This window comes from Dunckerocampus dactyliophorus, chromosome 14 (assembly GCF_027744805.1).
Source record: "Dunckerocampus dactyliophorus isolate RoL2022-P2 chromosome 14, RoL_Ddac_1.1, whole genome shotgun sequence".
Lineage (NCBI taxonomy): Eukaryota > Metazoa > Chordata > Actinopteri > Syngnathiformes > Syngnathidae > Dunckerocampus > Dunckerocampus dactyliophorus.
This window is the reverse complement of record NC_072832.1, coordinates 28,819,279-28,840,110: the sequence shown is the minus strand read 5'-3', so window position 1 is coordinate 28,840,110 and position 20,832 is coordinate 28,819,279. Positions and strand designations below refer to the sequence as shown.

Below are 20,832 nucleotides of genomic sequence, written 5' to 3'. Positions count from 1 at the left end.
ATACGGGTAATGAAGTGCCGGACAGTATCGGTACGGGTAATGAAGTGCCGGACAGTATCGATACGGGTAATGAAGAGCCGGACAGTATCGGTACGGGTAATGAAGTGCCGGACAGTATCGATACGGGTAATGAAGTGCCAGACAGTATCAGTTCGGGTCATGAAGTGCCTTACAGGTAATGAAGTGCCGGACAGTATCGATACGGGTAATGAAGTGCCGGACAGTATATAATGTCAAGAAAAAGCCAATATCAAGCATTTGTAGTCATAACACAAAGCTTACATGTAGGCTGTATTTTCTTGAAATATGTGCAACATCTTAGCAAACTCGATTGGGTTCAGCCTTTTTTACAAAATGAAAACATATCAAAGTGGGTCTGTATCTGTATCCTTGGGTTTTTTCTAGTGTGAAGCCCTCTGTGGAAAACGTTTGGACGCATCAGTATGGCTAACATAATAATCACTGTTAATAGCTAACAGTTAATGGCTAACAGGTAATAGCTAACGGGTAATAGCTAACAGACAATAGCCACAGATCTGTATTATATATCTGGATAGCTCATACGTCGCACGCGGGAGTGCAAGCCGCTGAAGCCAAAGAGACGCCATCTTAGCACTCACATGTCGACTACATTGGCACAGTGTACATAGTGTACAAAGCAGATGAAGAGGCTAACAGAACATCTATATTTGACATTAAAAAGCGGGGAGATTCTCCCATTCCTTCAAGTAACGCAACCTTGGTCCCTTAAAAACCATTTGATACGTTATTCTCTATCTTTTGGCTATATTAAATGTACTTTTCCCCTTCCAATTCTCATTGCCTTTGGGACAAAATTCTACTGTGCACCCTGGCTCAGCACTCCCCTATAGCAATGATAGTTTTACTCCTCTAGAAAGAGATTTTCATTTGAACTGCATATCCCATCCCTTTTTTCCACTAAAATCCATGGTCATGATCCTTTACTTTTTATTTTACTTTCATACAATTCACTATGCTCTCGTCTGTACAAAATATGAATCATAAAAGAGACAAGTTTGAAAATCATTTCACATTTTGATGATTTTTTTGTTTTGTTTGTGTTATGAAATAGAAATAAGCTCTTTTCTGATATAGAAATATATTTGAACAAAAACCACAGGAATAATATGTGATAACCATAATGTGTAATAACCATAAACACACACACACAGACACACACACAGAACAAAACAACACTGAAACAAAACCATATGCTTCGGGTAAGACAATACGTTGTTTGCAATCTCAAACATACCGGTATGCATGTTCAGTAATATTATTTTCCACAACATATCATATGAATGAATCCTTTTACGTCATTCAGCAGCAAAAAAAAAGGTTGTTTATCCAAATGAAGGGTCATGCCGGGTCAATTGTATGCTAACTGGCTTGCTAACTGCACTGTATACAATGCCTGGTAAGCATCATGGAAGCACTGAGATTCTCCTTCCTTCAAGTAACGCAACCTTCGTCCCTTAAAGAAATACATATATCATGATAGAACAAAAAAGTACGTACATTTCCTCTTAGCTATTATAGAGCTGTATAAACGTATCAATTCTGGACATACATTTAATCACAGGAATTTTACACGATCAAAAATATCTGAGAGATGGACAGTGTCACGTTTCGCAGGACAGGGGTGAGTGCTTCCTGTCCTCTTATTTTGGCAAGGGGTACTTCCTGTTGAGTGGAAGAGGCAGCCACGTTACGCCTGGTGGCCGCACAGCTGTAGCCAATTACAATTAGCGGCTGTTAAAAGGCCAGCGTCGCCAGGCGTACGGCGCTAGTTCGTTGCACCTACCGTGACTGTCATTGTTACCCGTGTTCCTTGTTTCCAAGCAAGTGCTGTAACCTGAGACATTTACTCACCTGGATTTTGTATCTGTTATCGCAGAGCCTTTTTCCTCTGTCGCCTTTTGTTTACCCCTGTTATACATCATTAAAAGACCTTTATTTTGGCACGCCATCTCCTTATCTCTGCATACCGGGGGTCAACCTTCCGACAACGCAACCCGAACGTGACAGACAGTGCAAAATCCTTAAATGATCAATCATAAATCTACATTTCAATCATACTTACAGGTGAAATGTTCGTCCACAGCCTTTGAACTGGCGATTTGTGCAGTTAATAGCTGCACATGCAGGCATCTTAAGGCAAAATTTGTGTCCAATCCGAATTAATAAAAGAAGTTCACCACAAATGCAAAAGCTTGTCGAGTAGTGTTTCTTGCGAGTAGCAATATGGCGGCCGTGTGGTTTCACAAGTCATCGCCAATGAGCTATCCAGATATATAATACAGATCAGTGGTAATAGCTAACAGGTAATAGCTAACAGTTCCCATTCAGCATATTTCATCATTGTATGTTTGCATCTGATCCATTTTAGCAGCAACATAAAAATGTCCGTTAACTTCTCTCCTTTTCAGCATTTGGCCCCCAGCCCACCCCCTCATTGAAAGGCTTGTGGTCTCCCGTCGGGAGGACGCTCTTATTTCCTTTGAAGTGGGATTAGCAGCAATGAAGTGACGGGCTGTCTGGTGTTGGAAAGGTTAGCATCTTTCCCTCCTTGGGTGGATTTAGGACATTTTAACGCCAACATTCAGGCTCTGAGGTGTTTGAATTTGTGGACTGATGCTTAGGTAAGCAGAACTGCAAGGCTAGGAACACCTCTTAAAAGAAATGATGACATCATCGGCCTCGTTAACACGTTTTCATGTCGCCGCTTATCCTAACTGCATTTGCTGTGGGACCAGATGTCCCCAGCCTGGACGCGGCATTTCATGAAAGAGCGCCTGCGTCCATCACTCATCTGGTTGGTGATGGCGCACGGCCGTGCACACACACACACACACACGTACAATGTTGGGTATGTCGGGTGCACGCAGTGAAATGTACTCACTCAGTGGGAGGGGTGAGGTCCTCTGACTTGGTCTCGAAGAACTTGAGAACCTCCTCGCTTTGGGAAATGTGGGTGGGAAGCTTCATGAGAGCCTGTGGGAGGGAGCAAGGAGGCTTGTGTTTGCAAAAGCAATGAGTGAAGCGCTTGTACGCTAACAGTGAGTCACATGGGAAGACCCGGTGGAGGCGTGGAGGGCAAGGGAGGGAGGTTTCTGAGCCCGGGGGGGGGGGGGGGGTGATATACTTAGAATAACAAACCCTTGTAGAAAGCAAACTTAGAAGGCTGCTTCAGCTGTTACGGTCTGCTTGCACGGAGGGAAGTTTTGGAGTGACCCCCCCAGATCCAGAAGACGGTGAAGCTCACTTCACGGGTCACGTGACGGCGAGAGTGATGTCACCGTTTTCAACAAGCAGCGGATTTGCTTGTCTCCACGGAAACCACAAGCAGACCTTCTCAGATGTTCCACTCTGGAAGCAGCTTTGGTTTCCGGTCAGCCAGAGGGGGTGAAACCAGAAAACACTTTGCCCTTTTGCCCCCAAATAGTCTCTCCTACTAACCAACAGCAGGTGCACCCACAGCGCCCCCCGACGTAGACGTAAAGGTGCTGGCAACAATGCACAGCAGGAAAAGGAAATACTAAAATAAGAGTCTCAAATAGGAGACTGTGAAGAAAAGAAAGGCGTGTCCAGCAGGTCATACAGAGCAGGACAGGTCCCACGTAGTGAACATTTAGCCTTGATGCTAAACTTGAGACGCTTTCACTAAGCCCTCCTGGGAACACGTGTGTGTGTGTGTGTGTGTGTAGCTTTCATGCTAATGAGCTAGCTGTGTTTGTCTCTGACAGAGCAAGAAGCACTACTTACGTACACTGGACATGTGGACACTTACACACCCAAAGTGGGGGGGACAGGACAGGACGACACAAGTGTTTGCAACACTAGCATAGCTATGTGATGCTACAGTGCTAACATGACACTCACATTTGAAAAGATAGAAGATTCAAGATATTTATTGTCATATGCTCAGTAAAACAGGTAGTTATGCTACGCTAGGAAAGTCTGCTTATTCTATATATTTTTTAATTCTCCCCAAAACAAACAAGACGTATTCTCCAAAAGAAAATAACAACTGAAAGAACACAAAAGAACACAAAGACAAAATAAGGTACAATATAATGTACACAAAAATACAGTAGTTGCTGAGGAACTAATGAAGAACTAATGATTAAGGCACATACATTTACACTAGTTACTGAGGAACGAATGAGGAACTGAGTAGAGTAGTTACTGAGGAAATAATAAACAACTAATGAGGAACTAATGAGAACAGTTACTGAGGAACTAATGAGGAACTAATGAGTAGAGTAGTTACTGAGGAACTAATTAACAACTAATGAGGAACTAATGAGTACAGTTACTGAGGAACTAATGAGGAACTAATGCGTAGAGTAGTTACTGAGGAACTAATAAACAACTAATGAGGAACTAATGAGTACAGTTACTGAGGAACTAACGAGTACAGTTACTGAGGAACTAATGAGGAACTAATGAGTAGAGTAGTTACTGAGGAACTAATGAACAACTAATGAGAAACTAATGAGTACAGTAACTGAGGAACTAAGGCACATACATTTAGCCCAGTTAGTGAGGAACTAATGAGTAGTGGTAAGAGTTATCCACGAAGCAACAAACCACACGGATGAGCGTTCCCACATCTCAACACACATCACATAACAAGTGAATGGCACCATCCTTCTAATGAATGAATCACCATTAGGGACAGTATGTGTACAATATGCAAAGTTAACTGACGGGACACTCTTCAATATACATATATATATATAACTATGTATATACAGTATACAGTATACAGTGTATATATATATATATATATATATATATATATATATATATATATATATATACATATATAACTATGCATATACAGTATACAGTGTATATATATATATATATATATAACTGTCCGTTTTACTGTGCATATGAAAATAAAACTGTTGAATCTTGAATCTTAGTGCAGCGCAGCGTCTTTGCCCTAACTAACGTCTCGGGCAGCTTTGTGCTTTACGTAATTTGAAGAACAGCACTTGATGGGGTATGGTGAGCTTTGGAGGTTCACGTTGTGATCATCAGTCTTATGGCAGCTAATGCAGCCACGTGGCCAACACTCACACGTGTGTTTGACAGTTAAGCTAACAACCTGAAAAACAAGAGCGGCCTTTCTCAGCGGTGGAAGACAGCAGGTTGGCCAAAGGCCCCTTCAAAAAGTAGGTCAAATGAAGGTGAGTTTTTAACGTCATATAGCCAGTAGCAGGGGTGCAACCAGGAATTCTGGGTCCTGTGACCCCCCCTCCCCCCCCACCCCCCCCCCCCTTATTTTTTGGGCCCCCTGACAGTCAAGGGACCTTGGAATTGTCCTGACTCTTCCCCTTTACACAGCACCCCTGGCCAATGGCACTCAAGGCCAATAAAGTGAAAAATGTATCATTAATCCATGTGATCGGTATCGGTATCGGTATTGGCAGAGCACAAGGCTTTGTTTTAAAGATGTGTAGCGAAGCCCCATTCATCCATCTTCGACCACTTATCCAGGATTGGGTTGTGGGGGCAGCAGCCGAAGCAGGGAAGCCCAGACTTCCCTCTCGCCGGCTACTTCGTCCAGGTCCTCCCGGCGGATCCTGAGGCATTCCCAGACCTGTACGAGACACTGTCTCTCCAACGTGTCCGGGTCTTCCCAGAGGCCTCCTACCAGTCGGGCGTGCAATGAACGTGTCACGAAGCCCAAATCCCTGAAAAGGTGGGTGTGTACACGACGCAGGCTAATCTAGCTGGGGCGAAATGGAGGTTTTTCCTTCATGACGTATCTTGAGCACCTCTTCTCTCAAAGTGAGGGAGATGATCGATTTTCTCACCTTTGGTGCTGATCAACAGGATCAAGAGACACTTGTGCTTTTGCATGGGAGGGAGCTTGAAAGGAAAAGTGCCCTTTTTTTGAAATGTTGCTCATCACCCCCATGGTTATGTAAAACATGAACATACAGTATGTACTGTTTCCCTTTTATGTGTGCTCTAAAGAGAGAAAAGCAGAAAAATACAACACAGCACCACTCCCAATGTCTCGGCCCACGACTGCTTTGGGATCTGCTGCTGCAAACGTTACTGCTAGCGTAGCACTCATGCCTCGCACGTGTGCAGTAGAATGTTGCTCAATTCCTTGGTTGAATTCCTTTCTGCCTCCAAGCAGAGCATGCCGCCACTTCCTTGCTTTCCTTCAGAGGCCGCCTGTTTACACGGGCCACAGGAAATGAGCAGTGCAGATACAGCAGCTGCTTTCCTGTTCAGCCTGAGACGGGAAGATAAAAGCCCAAAGCCTGAGCAGCGCTGCCAATAGTGCGCAACGAGGTAACTTGTCCCCCCGTCATCCGGTCTCTGTCATTTTGTGACCTTGAACATTACATTTGATTGCATTTACAGACAATAAAACAGTGTGCCAAGGCAACCATACAGTAGTTGTGGGGACGAGATGTGTACTTCGAGATGTGTCTTACTTTGCAATATTTGTCCAAGTGCTTGAGTCTCCTGACAGCTACATCTCTGATGTGACTTCGGCGAAACAAGACTTTACCTTGAAAGAAACACAATATGGTCAGTTCCATCATTTCTTGCCACCAAACATCCAAAAATGGCCAAAGACAAAGATGGAAAATCTAACATAAGAGGTAAACTTAATTTAAAGCATTGGGAATGAGGTCCTGCCCCAGGTGGAGGAGTTCAAGTATCTCGGGGTCTTGTTCACGAGTGAGGGATGGTTGGAGCGTGAGGTCGACAGGCGGATCGGCGCAGCGTCTGCAGTAATGCAGTCGCTGTACCGGACTGTCGTGGTGAACAGGGAGCTGAGCCGAAGGCAAAGATCTGAATTTACCCCCCCCCCCCCCCCCCCCCCCCCCCCCCCCCCATCTATGTTCCCACCCTCACCTACGGTCATGAGCTTTGGGTCATGACCCAAAGAAGGAGATGGTGGATACAAGCGGCTGGAATGAGTTTCCTCCGTAGGGTGGCTGGACTCACCCTAAGAGATAGGGGGAGGGGGTCAGAGTAGAGCTGCTGCTCCTTTACATGGGAGGAGTGAAGACAAAGAGAAAAGACACTCGTGTAAAAATAAAAAAATAGTCCTGCCTGGTACACTATTGTTAAATACCAGGGGTGTCACGAGACACCCAACCCATGAGATGAAACCATCCATGAGATTGGTCCCACAGGAACAAGGCAAGGCTAGATTTTCATTCATTCCTTCATTCATAATTTTAATTCATTTTAAGAAAAGTACAGTCAAACTTGTCTATAGCGGCCACGAGAGGGAGTCTGCAAAAGTGGCCGCTATAGACAGGTGGCCTCTATAGACAGGTTGGCGTCCAGTTTGAATGTTGACCAGTAGAGGAAAAAAAAGAAAAAAAAGGGAAAATAATAATAATAATAATAATGTTGACCAGCAGAGGGCACTGCGGACTGTGGATAAAAGTTGTACAGCACTACTAGGCTTGTTATTATCATGGTTCATGGTTTTAATTCATCCTGAACATGCATATGAGTCAAACAGTAGCACATCACATAGTACAATTCACAATTTTGCATGTCCAAAAAGGAGTAGGAAGAAGCAAAGCTTATTTAATCCTACCCCTCATCAGTTTCACATCAGTTGCAATACATTTATTCACCTCTTGTTCTTCCAAGTGTACTTTGTAGGTCTACATGACAATGTAGTGCAATCATAGCCAAGGTTTTTACTTACTAAAAGGAAGCTAGAGGCTTAATAATAACTGATAGAATATATCCACCACCCACAGAACAAAGCTGTGCTAGTAATGTCTTACGCTTGTTTTTAATATTTTACTTTTTATACGGCAGAGTGTCATTACAGCTTTAGTTCATCAGGAAGTGACGGGAAGTGACGGTGGGCGTCCCGAGCAGGAGAGCTAGGCTCAGTGCTAGCTGTGAGTTTGGAGAGAGTTGGGAAGTGTGTTTATGTTGGCGTGGATGTAAAGTCCTGCAGTGTTCTCCGCTGTTAATAAAGCCATTAAAGTGCATCGGCGACGTGAGTCTCTCCTTCCCCACAACAAGCGGCATTACAGTATTGACCAGTGCACACCAGGAAATAAACGGTGTCATTTCTTACAGGCATTGGCTGGACAGCTATGTAGTGGGGCTTGTTTAACCTTTGCCTTGTGGGCAAGCAGGAAGGAGAGACGATGCTGAGAGATGTGTGTGTGTTCTGAGCTGCTGTCTGGTGGCCGCGTTCAATAAATAAAGTTGGCAGAAGCAACAGGAGAAGTTTCCTTCTTTGCTTCGGAGCTGAATAACACTGACAAGTTAACAGACTAGTAGCGAACGGAAAAGAAGACTGCTTTTTTTGTGTGGAATACAGAAGATGAGGACTTTGATGGATTTGTGGATGAGGATTGATGAAAAATAACATGAGTACATTCTAAAATACTTCAATTAAGTACAACCCAACTCAGTTTTGCTCCCGCTGCCGCGTGCATGCTAGCGTATGTTTTTTTTTATTGTAGCGTCGCTGGGAGCACGTCCTGTTCCCAGCCTACTTTGCGGTAATGTTTTGGTGCAAATGCTTTTAAAGTTACATGTTTGACCGGGAAATAGCAAACTCAAAAGAAGACGGCTTTTTTATGTGGAACAACTGACAGTTTGTGTGGATCTTGTGAATGATTGTGACTGAGCTAGGACTCAGTAATTAAAGTCTACACACAACGGCTTCATTGATTGAAAAACTAAACTTTTTCGTGCATGAAGCTTCTACTTGAGTTGGTAATTTGGCTGCTATATGCGGTCAGATATTGACCAAGGGAGACAAAATGGCTGGCCGCTGGCTGCGTTAGCCAGGTGACTGCTATACACAGGGTCTATAACATGTAAATTTGCTGGGGGGGGGGATTTTTCAGTGGCTGCTATAGGCAGGTGGCCGTTCTATACAGGTGGCCGCTAAGACAGGTTTGACTGTACAGTGAAAAAATATGGCTGGACAAACAAACGTTTTTATTTCAATTCACAAAACAATGCAGGTGCATTTTGAAATGTTTATTGTCCCACAAATTGATTGTATTGTATTGTATTGTATGTACTTTATTTATCCCACAGCGGGGAAATTTACTTGTTACAGCAGCAAGCAAGCAAGACAAGTAAAGAGAACAGTAAAGTAAAGCACTACAACATGGTTCAGGTGGTGCAGGTGTTGTAGAGCCTGACAGCGGTCGGTATGAAGGACCTGCGGAACCTCTCCTTCTTACACCGTGGGTGTAACAGTCTGCTGCTGAAGGAGCTGCTAAGGGAACCCACAGTGTCATGTAGCATGATGCTAAACAATATTATTGGCAACATTTTTTGAGAGCAAATGTACGACTGTTATGATAATATATACTAATAAGAATCATAAATAATAATATATATCACAAAAATGCAATATTTCCTTGAATATGGCATCTTTCACTCTGTCAAGTTGTGGAATTGGCGTTTATGAGTGCTGTCTGTCAAACGTCTGCCGCACTTCTTCGTGTCAGCATTGATAGTTTCAGCTTGTAGTTGAACAACGCCAGCTCACTGCTTTGGTCTATTTACGTCAGGGCTGTCCAGCTGTCCTTCCATATTTATCATTTCAAAGAACAACATTATATGTTTAAAGATACGTCTGTGTTTTTATTCATAATTAGTATCAACATGTTTGCATTTCCAAGTACATTATGCCTTTTTCCACCTTTGCTGGGTTTTTGTTTATTTCTGCAATGAGCCATGTTCCACAGATGGCCCGTGCACCACACCCTGGACACCCATGCATGTTTCACCAGGAAACAGAGGAGTGTGTCCAAGCCCTGCCTTCTTGGTCTGCTGCTGTCACGCCAGCTCACCTGCGAGGTGGATACTTCACCTTCGTTGACATCTTGTATTTAATTACTGATTGAATGCATGACGCAAGAAACACTTCCTGGGTCTCACCATTAATGCTCACCCCCACTCACTAAAAATAGTGACCGTGTCGTTAATTGTCCACAGATCTCTTTTACGTGTGAGGTGTGTTGTGAAGCGGAGTTGGTCGTCACCCACTTAACCCTTTATCTTCCAATACATTGTCACCGATACACCTGACTTTCATTTCTGCTACTAACTTGGAGCACTCGTAACTCACTTCCATCAGTAATTGCTGGCGCTTGTGAATTTGCTGCTCAGCCAAATGTAACGAGCGTAAATGCAAACACTCGGTGATTACGCTTCTGGTTGGACAGTAAAACAGCAGCAGCTGTTCAACTCCTACGGAACAAACAGGCATACATCACTCGTTGATGCTGACGCTGGGAACACCAAGGTAGGTTACATTGCAAGGTGTGCATAAAGCACGTAACGTGTGCTAGCAATAGTGCCTCGCGCACTGCCACTTCCATACTAGTGTGTTATCGTTCTTAGCAGCCATGCCATTGTTGTCTACAGCAGACTGCTCCTGTCACACAAAAGACGTTTGACTTACTGTAGCTTTTAGCACTAGGTCCTTCAAAACAATGAATGAAATTGCTAATGTGATCTTAAAGCGACTGGGAAACACTGCTACTGTCCACAAATCATGCTGTTTTATACTTGGGTTGATTCATCACCTGGCAAGAAAGGAATAATCCGCTTTTTGGGGTCCTTCTGTCCTCCTTCAATGGGGAATTTGTCAAGAATCCGCATCTGTAAGTGAAGAAAAGACAGCAATGTGATTACTGCACTGGGAGAAATAAAAGCATCAGTACCAACTCAGGCAAGCCAGGAAGTGACTTATTCTATAAATTCTATTCACTTGACTCACGTTCATCTCTGAGGCAGCAGGCGCGCCAGAAGAAGCTTCAACGTCATCAGAGGAAAAGAGCAGAGGTCTTCTCAAGCCAACAAGCATTGATCATTATTGAATAATAGGTATATCCTGCTTTTATTTCTACATACAATCTGTACAATCTGTTTTATTCTTGTATTTATTCATTAGTCTTTAGATTTTATTTGTTCTTAGTTTCTTTTCTATTTATTATGTTCATTACTTATTTTTATTTTGTGGTTTAACACTTTTTTCCCATCTCCCACTTCTATTCTTCTCTATTTTGCTAGCATACACACAGGGAGTCAAGTCAGAAGAGGGGCAGGTTGAAATAAGTGCTGCTTCTTCCTGCTGCTTGATGCTCATGTTCAGCTGTGCTGTATTATTTGCTAAGTATGTTTCCAAGCAGTAAAACCATGACCACAATGCTTCAGCTCTACGTACGGCACAAGTTTCTTCTTTTTCAATTATCCAGGTGATACCATCCAAATACTGCTTTGTCTTGTTCCAGATGTGCTTTGTTAAGCAGCAACGCCCATGAGGAGGATCGCCTAGACACAGCCTAAAAGCACCAGGCGGACAAACTCGGACTTTCTGAGGTACACGAGGTGGTTTTTAGGTTCTCCTGCACTCGTCTGCTGCCTTGACAAATTCTCCACATTTTTCTCACGCACGCCATGACTTTTTCCTCCCCTCTGCTCAAAGTATGGGCGGTTTCGATTGTCAGAGTACTTCCAGTGCAGAGTCAAATGCTGACTCATGAAACCACACTTGCTTAAATGAGCAGAAACATCAGGTTTTTATAGCACATGTTTTTCTTGGGTACTATATGGCTGTGAAGTATGTCCAGGAGGTTGGGGTACGTTTGTTTGTGTGCAACTGCATGGTTTCTATATATTTTCATCATGAATCTACACAGCCATTTTTTTTTTTACTTTGAGCATTCCCATCTGTTACATACGTGTATAGTATAGTATAGTAGTAGTTTATTTCATCCAAAAAAGAAGTGAACAAACAAACAAACAAACAAACAGCATTAAAACAATATAACATTAAAACAAACACTCCGCAAAACAGAATGAAAGGGAGCAGACAGAAGACAAGTCTTATTATCTCTGCCCCTATTTCCATAACAAACAAGGTCGTACTTAGAAACAACAATATAAACAAAATACAAATAAAAATAAAAAATATACAGTACATATAGCAACCAGCCACTCAAATGGTTACATATCTCCTCAATTACAATTCAACCAATCTCTGTCACCCAGTCGATCATAACTGGGATAGTTCATATTTCCTCAACAGACTCATTTTAACCATTTTTTTAAATATGATATCTGACTTGGATTCTTTAGGTTCTTTATTTAGATTGTTCCATAAATTGACTCCTTTAACAGAAACACAACGTTCCTCCATTTTAGTCCTGAATTTTGTTTTTTTGAAAATCACTGTACCTTTTAACAAATACTTACTTTGTCTTTTTTCAAATCTTTCCTGAACATTAATTGGCAAACTTTTTTTATGAGCTTTCAGCATAATTTGCAATATATTATATTCTACTAATTCATGAAATTTCAATAGTTTTAACTTAAGAAATAGTGGATTTGTTGGGTCTCTGTATTGTTTTCTAGTGATTATTCTTATTGCTATTTTTTGCAAAATAAACATTGACTGAGTGTATGTTTTGCAAGCATTTCCCCATGCTTCAATACAATAGGTCAGATGTGGAACAATCATGGTGTTGTACAACATATAGTGTCATGTTCTGTGTTGGTTTTGCACTCTGCTGCTGCCTCTGTTTTGTCCTTGCAGTGTCATGGCTGCACTGATGAGTAATCAGGGACACCTGTGATCAATCTGCTGCTCCCCATATATACCTCTGCCTAGCCACGACCTAGTTGCCAGTTATTCCCTTGCCAACCCTGCTTCCTGTTCCTCATTCCTTGGCTCCCAACTGGTCCCCTTCGCTCGTGTATTTTCTGCCATTGTGATTTGCTACTGCCTCTACCTGTTCTGCACCTTTTTTCCTGCAGCTCCTTTCGTTCAGTGAGTACCTTTTTTCCTGCCTTGCAGTGTTTTTCATTCTTTGTAGTTTTTGGCTCATGCCCTGTGTTCCTTAGTTATCTTTTTGTCGTTACCTTTTTCCTGCCTTGCAGTGTTTTTCGTTCCTTGTAGTTTTTTGGCTCAAGCCCTGTGTTCCTTAGTTATCTTTTTGTAGTTATTTTTGTATTGTTGTCATTTATTACTTTGTGTAATAAATAGTATTCTTACTAGCGCTGTGTCAGTCTGCATAACGGGTTCCAACCTTTTTGGCGTAAGCCACATCGTGACAAAATAACTGGCCAATTATGGAACCCGCAGAATTAGAGCACCTGCGCTCCGCCCTGTCTCATCAAGGACAGCTGGTGGGTAATCATGAGAAGTCCTTACGCGAGATGATGGACGCCATTACGGCTCTCGCTACAAGTGTCGGTTCTATTGACCAGCGTTTGGAACAAGCACTCGCTGTGGGACCTCTTAGCTCCTCTCCACCTGCTGTTCCTGTCATTCCACCGGTGAGCAACATTTCTACCGACGCTATATCACCTACGACACGTGAACCTAGCATACCCCACCCTCCTCGTTTTCGGGTGTGTCCATGTCGCTGGTTTTTGACCAACAACCGTCCACATACGCTACTGACTCTGACAGGGTAGCGTTTGTTATGAGCCTATTGACGGACGAAGCTGCTGCCTGGGCTGTGGCAATCAGCAACGCTAAACCCGCCGCGCGCTTGTCTTACCCCTATTTTTTGTCTGAAATGCGGAAGGTTTTTGATCACCCTGTGAGGGGAAGTGAAGCAGGGGATGACTTGCTTGACATGAGGCAAAAGGGACGTTCCATAGCCGCCTTTTCAGTAAGCCTCCGGGTTTTGGCTGCCGAGAGCGGGTATGATGATGCCGCGTTGCGCGGAATTTTTCGCAAGGCTTTGCAACCGCGACTCAAGGATGAGCTAGCGGTACGTGAGACTCCTAAGTCTTTGGACGAACTCATCGATCTCACAATTCGCCTGGATAATCGTTTGAGGGAGCGTGACCGGGAGTTGCTCGAGGGAGACAAGCCAGCCGGGAATTCACGCACCTCACGCAGCAGGATCTATACGGCACTACATGACCTCGGCAAACGCAGGTTGGATACTTCACCGAGTCACGCCGGCTCCGACAATGGAGAGGTGCCAATGCAGCTGGGAGGACGACGCCTCACATCCGCTGAGAGGGCTCGCCGTCGCCGCTTCCACCTCTGCCTCTACTGCGGGGAACCGAATCACCATATAGCCAGATGCCCGGTGCACCCAACCCGCCGCCCCACACCCTGCTCTGACGGCGAGGAGCAACCTGTGAAGACCACGACTTCTTTCGGGGCTAAAGAAGGCAAACCTTCCACTGAGTGTGTATGAAACGACTCACACGGACTGTCAGTATGACAAACAAATACTACAAATTGAGGGTATAATCTCTGTAAGGAGGGGTAGACACAATATAATGGCTTTGGTGGACTCTGGTGCTGATGATAGCTTTATCGACACTAATCTAGCCAAGGAATTGAACATTAAATTCATTGAGCTACCTGTTCCTAAGGAAGTGCACTCGCTTGAGGGACTTCAACTCGCCACCGTCACTCACCAGACTGAGTCCATTTCGTTGCAATTATCGAGCAATCACGTAGAGGAGATCAGATTCTTTATCATTCCCTCACAAGCCGCTCCCGTAGTTCTTGGCCTCACGTGGCTCAAACTCCATAATCCCTCAACTGAATGGAATAATAACCGCATATCTAATTGGAGCAACTTTTGCCATAGCAACTGCCTACGTGTCGCCATGATCAAAACTTCCGTCATGGCTAAAAGCTTGGAAGAAATCGATCTGTCTAATGTACCCTCCTGCTACCATGATCTAAAACCAGTCTTTAGCAAAGACCTAGCCCAGGCTCTGCCTCCGCACCGACCCTACGATTGTGCCATTAATCTCCTGCCTAACGCCACTCTCCCTAGTTCCCGATTATACAACATTTCCGGTCCCGAGTTCGCTTCCCTTAAAGAATACATTTCTTCATCTCTCGCAGCAGATCTCATCCGCCCAGCCACATCACCACTGGGGGCAGGATTTTTTTTGTTGAAAAGAAAGATAAATCTCTCCGTCCCTGTATTGACTATCGGGGACTCAATGACATCACCGTACGTAACAGTTACCCGCTCCCATTGATGGATTTGGCCTTCTCCACACTGCACAATGCTAAGTTTTTCACCAAACTCGATCTTAGATGTGCTTATCACCTGGTACGGATTCGGGAGGGAGAAGAGTGGAAAACAGCTTTCAATACGCCCCTGGGGCACTTCAAATACCTTGTTATGCCTTTCGGATTAACCAACGCTCCAGCTGACTTCCAAAATCTCATTAATGATGATCTTAGCGACCTTATCAATAAGAATTGCTTTGTGTACCTCAATGATATTTTGATTTTCTCTCATGATTTGCAGGAACACGTACGACAAGTCCGTCAAGTCCTACTTCGATTATTGGAAAATAGACTTTACGTCAAAATTGAGAAGTGTGAATTCCACGCCAATTCTGTGTCTTTTTTGGGTTACATTGTGGAGAGCGGCAAACTTCGAGCCGATCCCACCAAGATTCAGGCGGTGGTCGATTGGCCATCTCCGACAGCAAGGAAGCCTTTACAGAGGTTCTTGGGGTTCGCCAACTTCTATAGGAGGTTTATCCGGAATTTCAGTTCTATTGCCGAACCTCTGACAAGGCTAACATCTGTTAATAAACGAGGAAAAGGCTTCTTGAGACGTCATCTGTACTTCTGTGTAGAAGGTGTCGGACGTTTCGCTCCTCATCCGAAGAGCTTCGTCAGCAAACTAATAAGTGCTGGTAGCTTAGGCCTTAAATATAGTAAGAGTGGGCGGAATTGGTGTGCCAACACCCTCCTCCTATTGGTTGGCACACCAATTCCGCCCACTCTTACTATATTTAAGGCCAAAGCTACCAGCACTTATTAGTTTGCTGACGAAGCTCTTCGGATGAGGAGCGAAACGTCCGACACCTTCTACACAGAAGTACAGATGACGTCTCAAGAAGCCTTTTCCTCGATGGACAACTCCTGTACGACTGAGAGCCTACACAGACGCATCTGTTAATAAACCATTTGTATGGTCCACTGAGGCTGAAAGAGCGTTTTGTAGACTTAAGCAGCTAATTACTTCAGCCCCTATACTGTCTCACCCTGACCCCTCTGCTCAATTTTTCGTTGAGGTTGACGCCTCGGATACAGGAGTGGGAGCGATCCTGTCCCAGAGATCCCCGGCCGACCAGAGGCTCCACCCGTGTGCATTCTTCTCGCGTCGCCTTACCAAAGCAGAGGGAAACTACGACGTGGGGAATAGAGAGCTGCTGGCCATCGTTCTTGCGCTGAGGGAATGGAGGAATTGGCTGGAGGGCGCAGCCAAACCGTTCACCGTTTTCACTGACCACAAGAATCTAGCTTATATCAGATCAGCACACAGACTGAATTCACGGCAAGCACGCTGGTCGCTCTTCCTAACCAGATTTTACTTCACTATCACCTACAGGCCGGGGTCCCGCAACGTCAAACCTGATGCGCTCTCCAGGATCTACGACCCGGCGGAGGGAGACAAGACCCCGGACACCATCGTGCCCATGGTTCGGGTGTTGGGGGCTCTCCGGTGGGAGGTGGAGAGAGGTTTCGGAGGCTAACTCCGGGACTACCATTCCTGACGTTTGCCCTGAGGATAAGTTGTTCGTGCCCGACGGGCTCAGGTCAGAGGTGTTACAATGGGGACATAATTCTAACTTGGCTTGCCATCCAGGAGTTGGACGCACCAGATATATCCTGGCACAAAGATTTTGGTGGCCCTCCATGTTTTCAGACGTCAAAGCCTTCGTCGCCACCTGCTCAGTCTGCGCCAGAAGCAAATCTTACCACCAGTCGCCGGCAGGACTGCTCCAACCTCTCCCAGTCCCGTCCCGCCCTTGGTCCCACATTGCACTGGACTTCATCATAGGTCTGCCGGCATCCCGAGGACACACGGTCATACTTAATATTGTGGACAGATTCTCTAAAATGGCACACTTTATTGCACTTTTCAGGTTGCCATCCTCTATGAAAACAGTCCGCCTGCTTGTCAAACATGTATTTCGTCTACACGGCATCCCTATGGACATTCTGTCGGACCGTGGCCCTCAATTTGCATCTAAAGCGTGGAAGGCCTTCTGCAAGACATTGGGAGCATCGGTGAGCTTATCCTCAGGATACCATCCCCAGACTAACGGCCAGACTGAGCGGGCCAACCAGGACTTGGAGGCCGCTCTCAGGTGCGTCTGCCATCGTAACCCATCTTCATGGTCCACCCACCTCCCCTGGGTCGAGTACGCCCACAATTCACTCGTCTGCACAGCCACAGGCATGTCACCCTTTAAAGCTGCTCTTGGATACCAACCACCTTTGTTTCCAGTTCAAGAAAGAGAAGTAGCTGTTCCCTCTGTCCATCAGTACATCCGCCGGGCCCACCGGATTTGGCATGAGACCAGAGCAGCCCTATCCCGCACTACAACTCGCAACCGCAGGTTGGCAGATCGTCACAGGACCCCGGCCCCGAACTATCAACCCGGCCAAGAAGTATGGTTATCTTCCAAGGACTTACCCTTAGCCAACACCAATAGGAAACTGGCACCCAGATTCCTGGGACCATACACGATTGAATCCATCATCAGCCCAGCTGCCATCAGACTCAAGTTACCTGCATCGCTCAAGATTCATCCCGTCTTCCATGTGTCCCGTCTTAAACCAGTATCCTCCAGTCCACTGTGTCCTCCTGCTGAGCCTCCGCCTCCTCCGCGGATGATCGATGGCCTCCCAGCGTATACGGTAAGGGCCATTTTAGACTCGAGGAAGAGGGGTAGGGGGGGTGCAGTACCTGGTCGACTGGGAGGGGTACGGACCGGAGGAGCGCTCATGGGTCTCCCGCTCCTTTATCCTGGACCCAACACTCATCAGCGACTTCCACTCTCTCATCCCGACAAACCAGGTATGCCGCCAAGGGGCGACTTGTGAGGGGGGGTACTGTCATGTTCTGTGTTTGTTTTGCACTCTGCTGCCGCCTCTGTTTTGTCCTTGCAGTGTCATGGCTGCACTGATGAGTAATCAGGGACACCTGTGTTCAATCTGCTGCTCCCCATATATACCTCTGCCTAGCCACGACCTAGTTGCCAGTTATTCCCTTGCCAACCCTGCTTCCTGTTCCTCATTCCTTGGCTCCCAACTGGTCCCCTTTGCTCGTGTATTTTCTGCCATTGTGATTTGTTACTGCCTCTACCTGTTCTGCACCTTTTTTCCTGCAGCTCCTTTCATTCAGTGAGTACCTTTTTCCTGCCTTGCAGTGTTTTTCGTTCTTTGTAGTTTTTGGCTCTAGCCCTGTGTTCCTTAGTTATCTTTTTGTAGTTATTTTTGTATTGTTGTCATTTATTACTTTGTGTAATAGTATTCTTACTAGCGCTGTGTCAGTCTGCATAACGGGTTCCAACCTTTTTAGCGTAAGCCACATCGTGACATACTGTATACATTGCTTTGTTATCCAGTGAATCCTTTACTTGATGTAACAATGCTATTTTTACCTTTGTGTACTGTATATGTGATTTCCAACACAACTTCTCTTCCAGAATCACACCCAAAAACTTGGTTTCTCTTACTCTACTAATTTCAATACCATCTATGTTAACTGAAGCACCAGAGTCTATCCGTCTGTTCCTGAATATCATGAAGTTTGTTTTTTCCACATTTACTGATAATTTGTTTACATCAAACCATACTTTTATTTTTTTTAATTCTTGTTTAACCACATCCAACACCTTCGTAAGGTCTTCCCCACAATAAGAGAGGAGTATCATCCACAAACAATATCAATTTGAGCAGTTTTGATGCACAAACAAAATCATTCACATACAAAATAAACAATTTTGGTCCGAGGACCGATCCCAGAGGTACTCCACACCGAATGTGATGCAATTTAGATTCTACCTCATCTATCTGCACAAACTGCTTCCTATTTTGTAAATAACTTGAAACCCATTCAAGTGCAACTCCTCTGATACCATATTTGCTCAGTTTTTTAAGAAGTATGGTATGATCAATGGTATCAAAAGCATTTTTGAGGTCAACAAAAATACTTACTAAAAACTGTTTCTTTTCTATTGCAGTACGTGTAAGGAGAACGTAAGCACTGTAGGCATGAGACAGGTGGTCAACTATGACTACGGATGCCCAGAGGGGGCCCTCCTGTTTGTGATACGGGCATTACGTGATGGGCTCTGTAATCCATGCTTAGCGCCCCGATGTGGACTCCAAAGTTTGACAATAATTGAAATAAACATTTCACATGCTTACACTTGTTGGATCTCATCAGATGAGCATGTAATTTCTTGCGCTTACGCGTATCTCCTTTTGGTTTTGAAGATCCTAGGATGTCGCCTGATGGCTGTTCACTTTGCAGGTAACAACAATTGGAGCCTTGGCTGAGGTCTGTGCTCTTATGCTGTGCTATACTTTCCAAAAAACAGTTTCTTTTGCAAATGTGCTCCCTGTAAGATGGGAGCACTCACTCAACACCTTCTGGAGACATGACATCATTCTGTGGACTGGCTTGGAACATGCACAGAAGCACTGTACAGTATATACAGAACGTGGCAGGCTACTTAGGCCAAGTGATGCCATCTGGGAATGTAGTACAGTAGATGCCACATCCGAACTACTCATGTGGACAGATGACAGGGATGGGAGAGAAAAGCAAACTACCTCAGTGTCCTTCACTTGAAGCATTTTACTTAATAGAACTCACAGGGATGGGACAAACTACGCTGTGTATGAGACAAGGGAACTTTTTCTGAGAGGAATCTCAAGCGGTAGGAGTTTGGAGGAATGTTGGAGTGGGCAAGACAATCTGGCTGCTGTTTTGACATCTACTAGATGCTTGTTTACCACACAGAGGTTACGCTGCAGAAGGCTCTTCCTTGCAAGACAGGATACGCTACTTTGCTTCCATCTGGTGATGGCAGCTCACTCTGGTGACTTGTACTTTTTGGATGATTTTTTCAAACAATTTCTGAGGTGAATTTACACATTTCCTGATCAAATACAGGGAAGAACCCTAGAACCCTAAGATGCCATGCCTACCGCCCCCGTGCCCTGCATGGTGCCTGTTTATGTTTGTTAGCATGTCGCCAACACAATGTTTGGAGAAACATTTATTATATACCACCGCTTTCTACAGCCTGTCATGTCTTTAATGTATGGCATCGTTATTCTTGCTAATCAGACAATAAAGTGCAGAGAAATGTCATCCTGAAGGTGCTTGTCACCACCGTCCTTCCATAGAGAGTAAAAGTCTTGTCTTTTTTTTTTTATTTGACAGCAGCTCCCACTAGAGCAGCTGTTTAGCAACAAGTCAAACGCATTAAAGGTGTTTTATGCGCTGCTGAATGAATGAATGATTTTGACTGCCAAGATGGAGGATTTACACTGGCGTGGACAAGTGTTTCCCCCCTTCCTGATTTCTTATTTCTTTGCACTTTTGTCACAACTCAATGCTTCAGATCATCCATCAAATGTAAATATTAGTCACTGACAACACAACTAAACACTTTTAAAGGAAACTTTTTATTATTAAGGGAGAAAACAAATCCAAAGCTACATGTCCCTGTGTGAAAAATCGATGGCCCCCTAAAGCTAATAAGTGGTTGCCCCCCCCCCTTAGCAGCAACAACTGCAATCAACTTGCAATGAGTCTCTTCCAGCGCTGGGGAGGAATTTAGCAGAATTGTTGTCATTCAGCCACATTGGAGGCTTTTCCTTTTTAAGGTCATACCACAGCATCTCAATAGGATTCAGGTCAGGACTTGGACTAGACCACTCCAAAGTCTTCATCCATTCAGAGGTGGACTTGCTGGTGTGTTTTGGATCATTGTCCTGCTGCAGAACCCAAG

The 20,832-nt window shown here is 44.6% G+C and overlaps 1 protein-coding gene across 6 annotated transcripts in view; it reads right to left on the bottom strand.

Annotated features, from left to right (window-relative positions):
• LOC129193654 (SH3 and PX domain-containing protein 2A-like) overlaps positions 1-20,832 on the bottom strand; it is an 87,932-nt gene that overhangs the window by 58,622 nt on the left and 8,478 nt on the right. For 4 of the 6 annotated variants that reach the window (XM_054798068.1, XM_054798069.1, XM_054798070.1 and 1 more), the window contains exons 3-5: positions 10,596-10,671; positions 6,489-6,565; positions 2,924-3,015 (exon numbers count right to left, since the gene is read on the bottom strand). In XM_054798068.1, coding sequence (XP_054654043.1) covers positions 2,924-3,015; positions 6,489-6,565; positions 10,596-10,671 — 245 coding nt within the window. Of the gene's footprint in view, positions 1-2,923; positions 3,016-3,180; positions 3,363-6,488; positions 6,566-10,595; positions 10,672-20,832 lie in introns of those variants that run through there. The other 2 variants (XM_054798073.1, XM_054798075.1) reach the window with 2 other exon arrangements.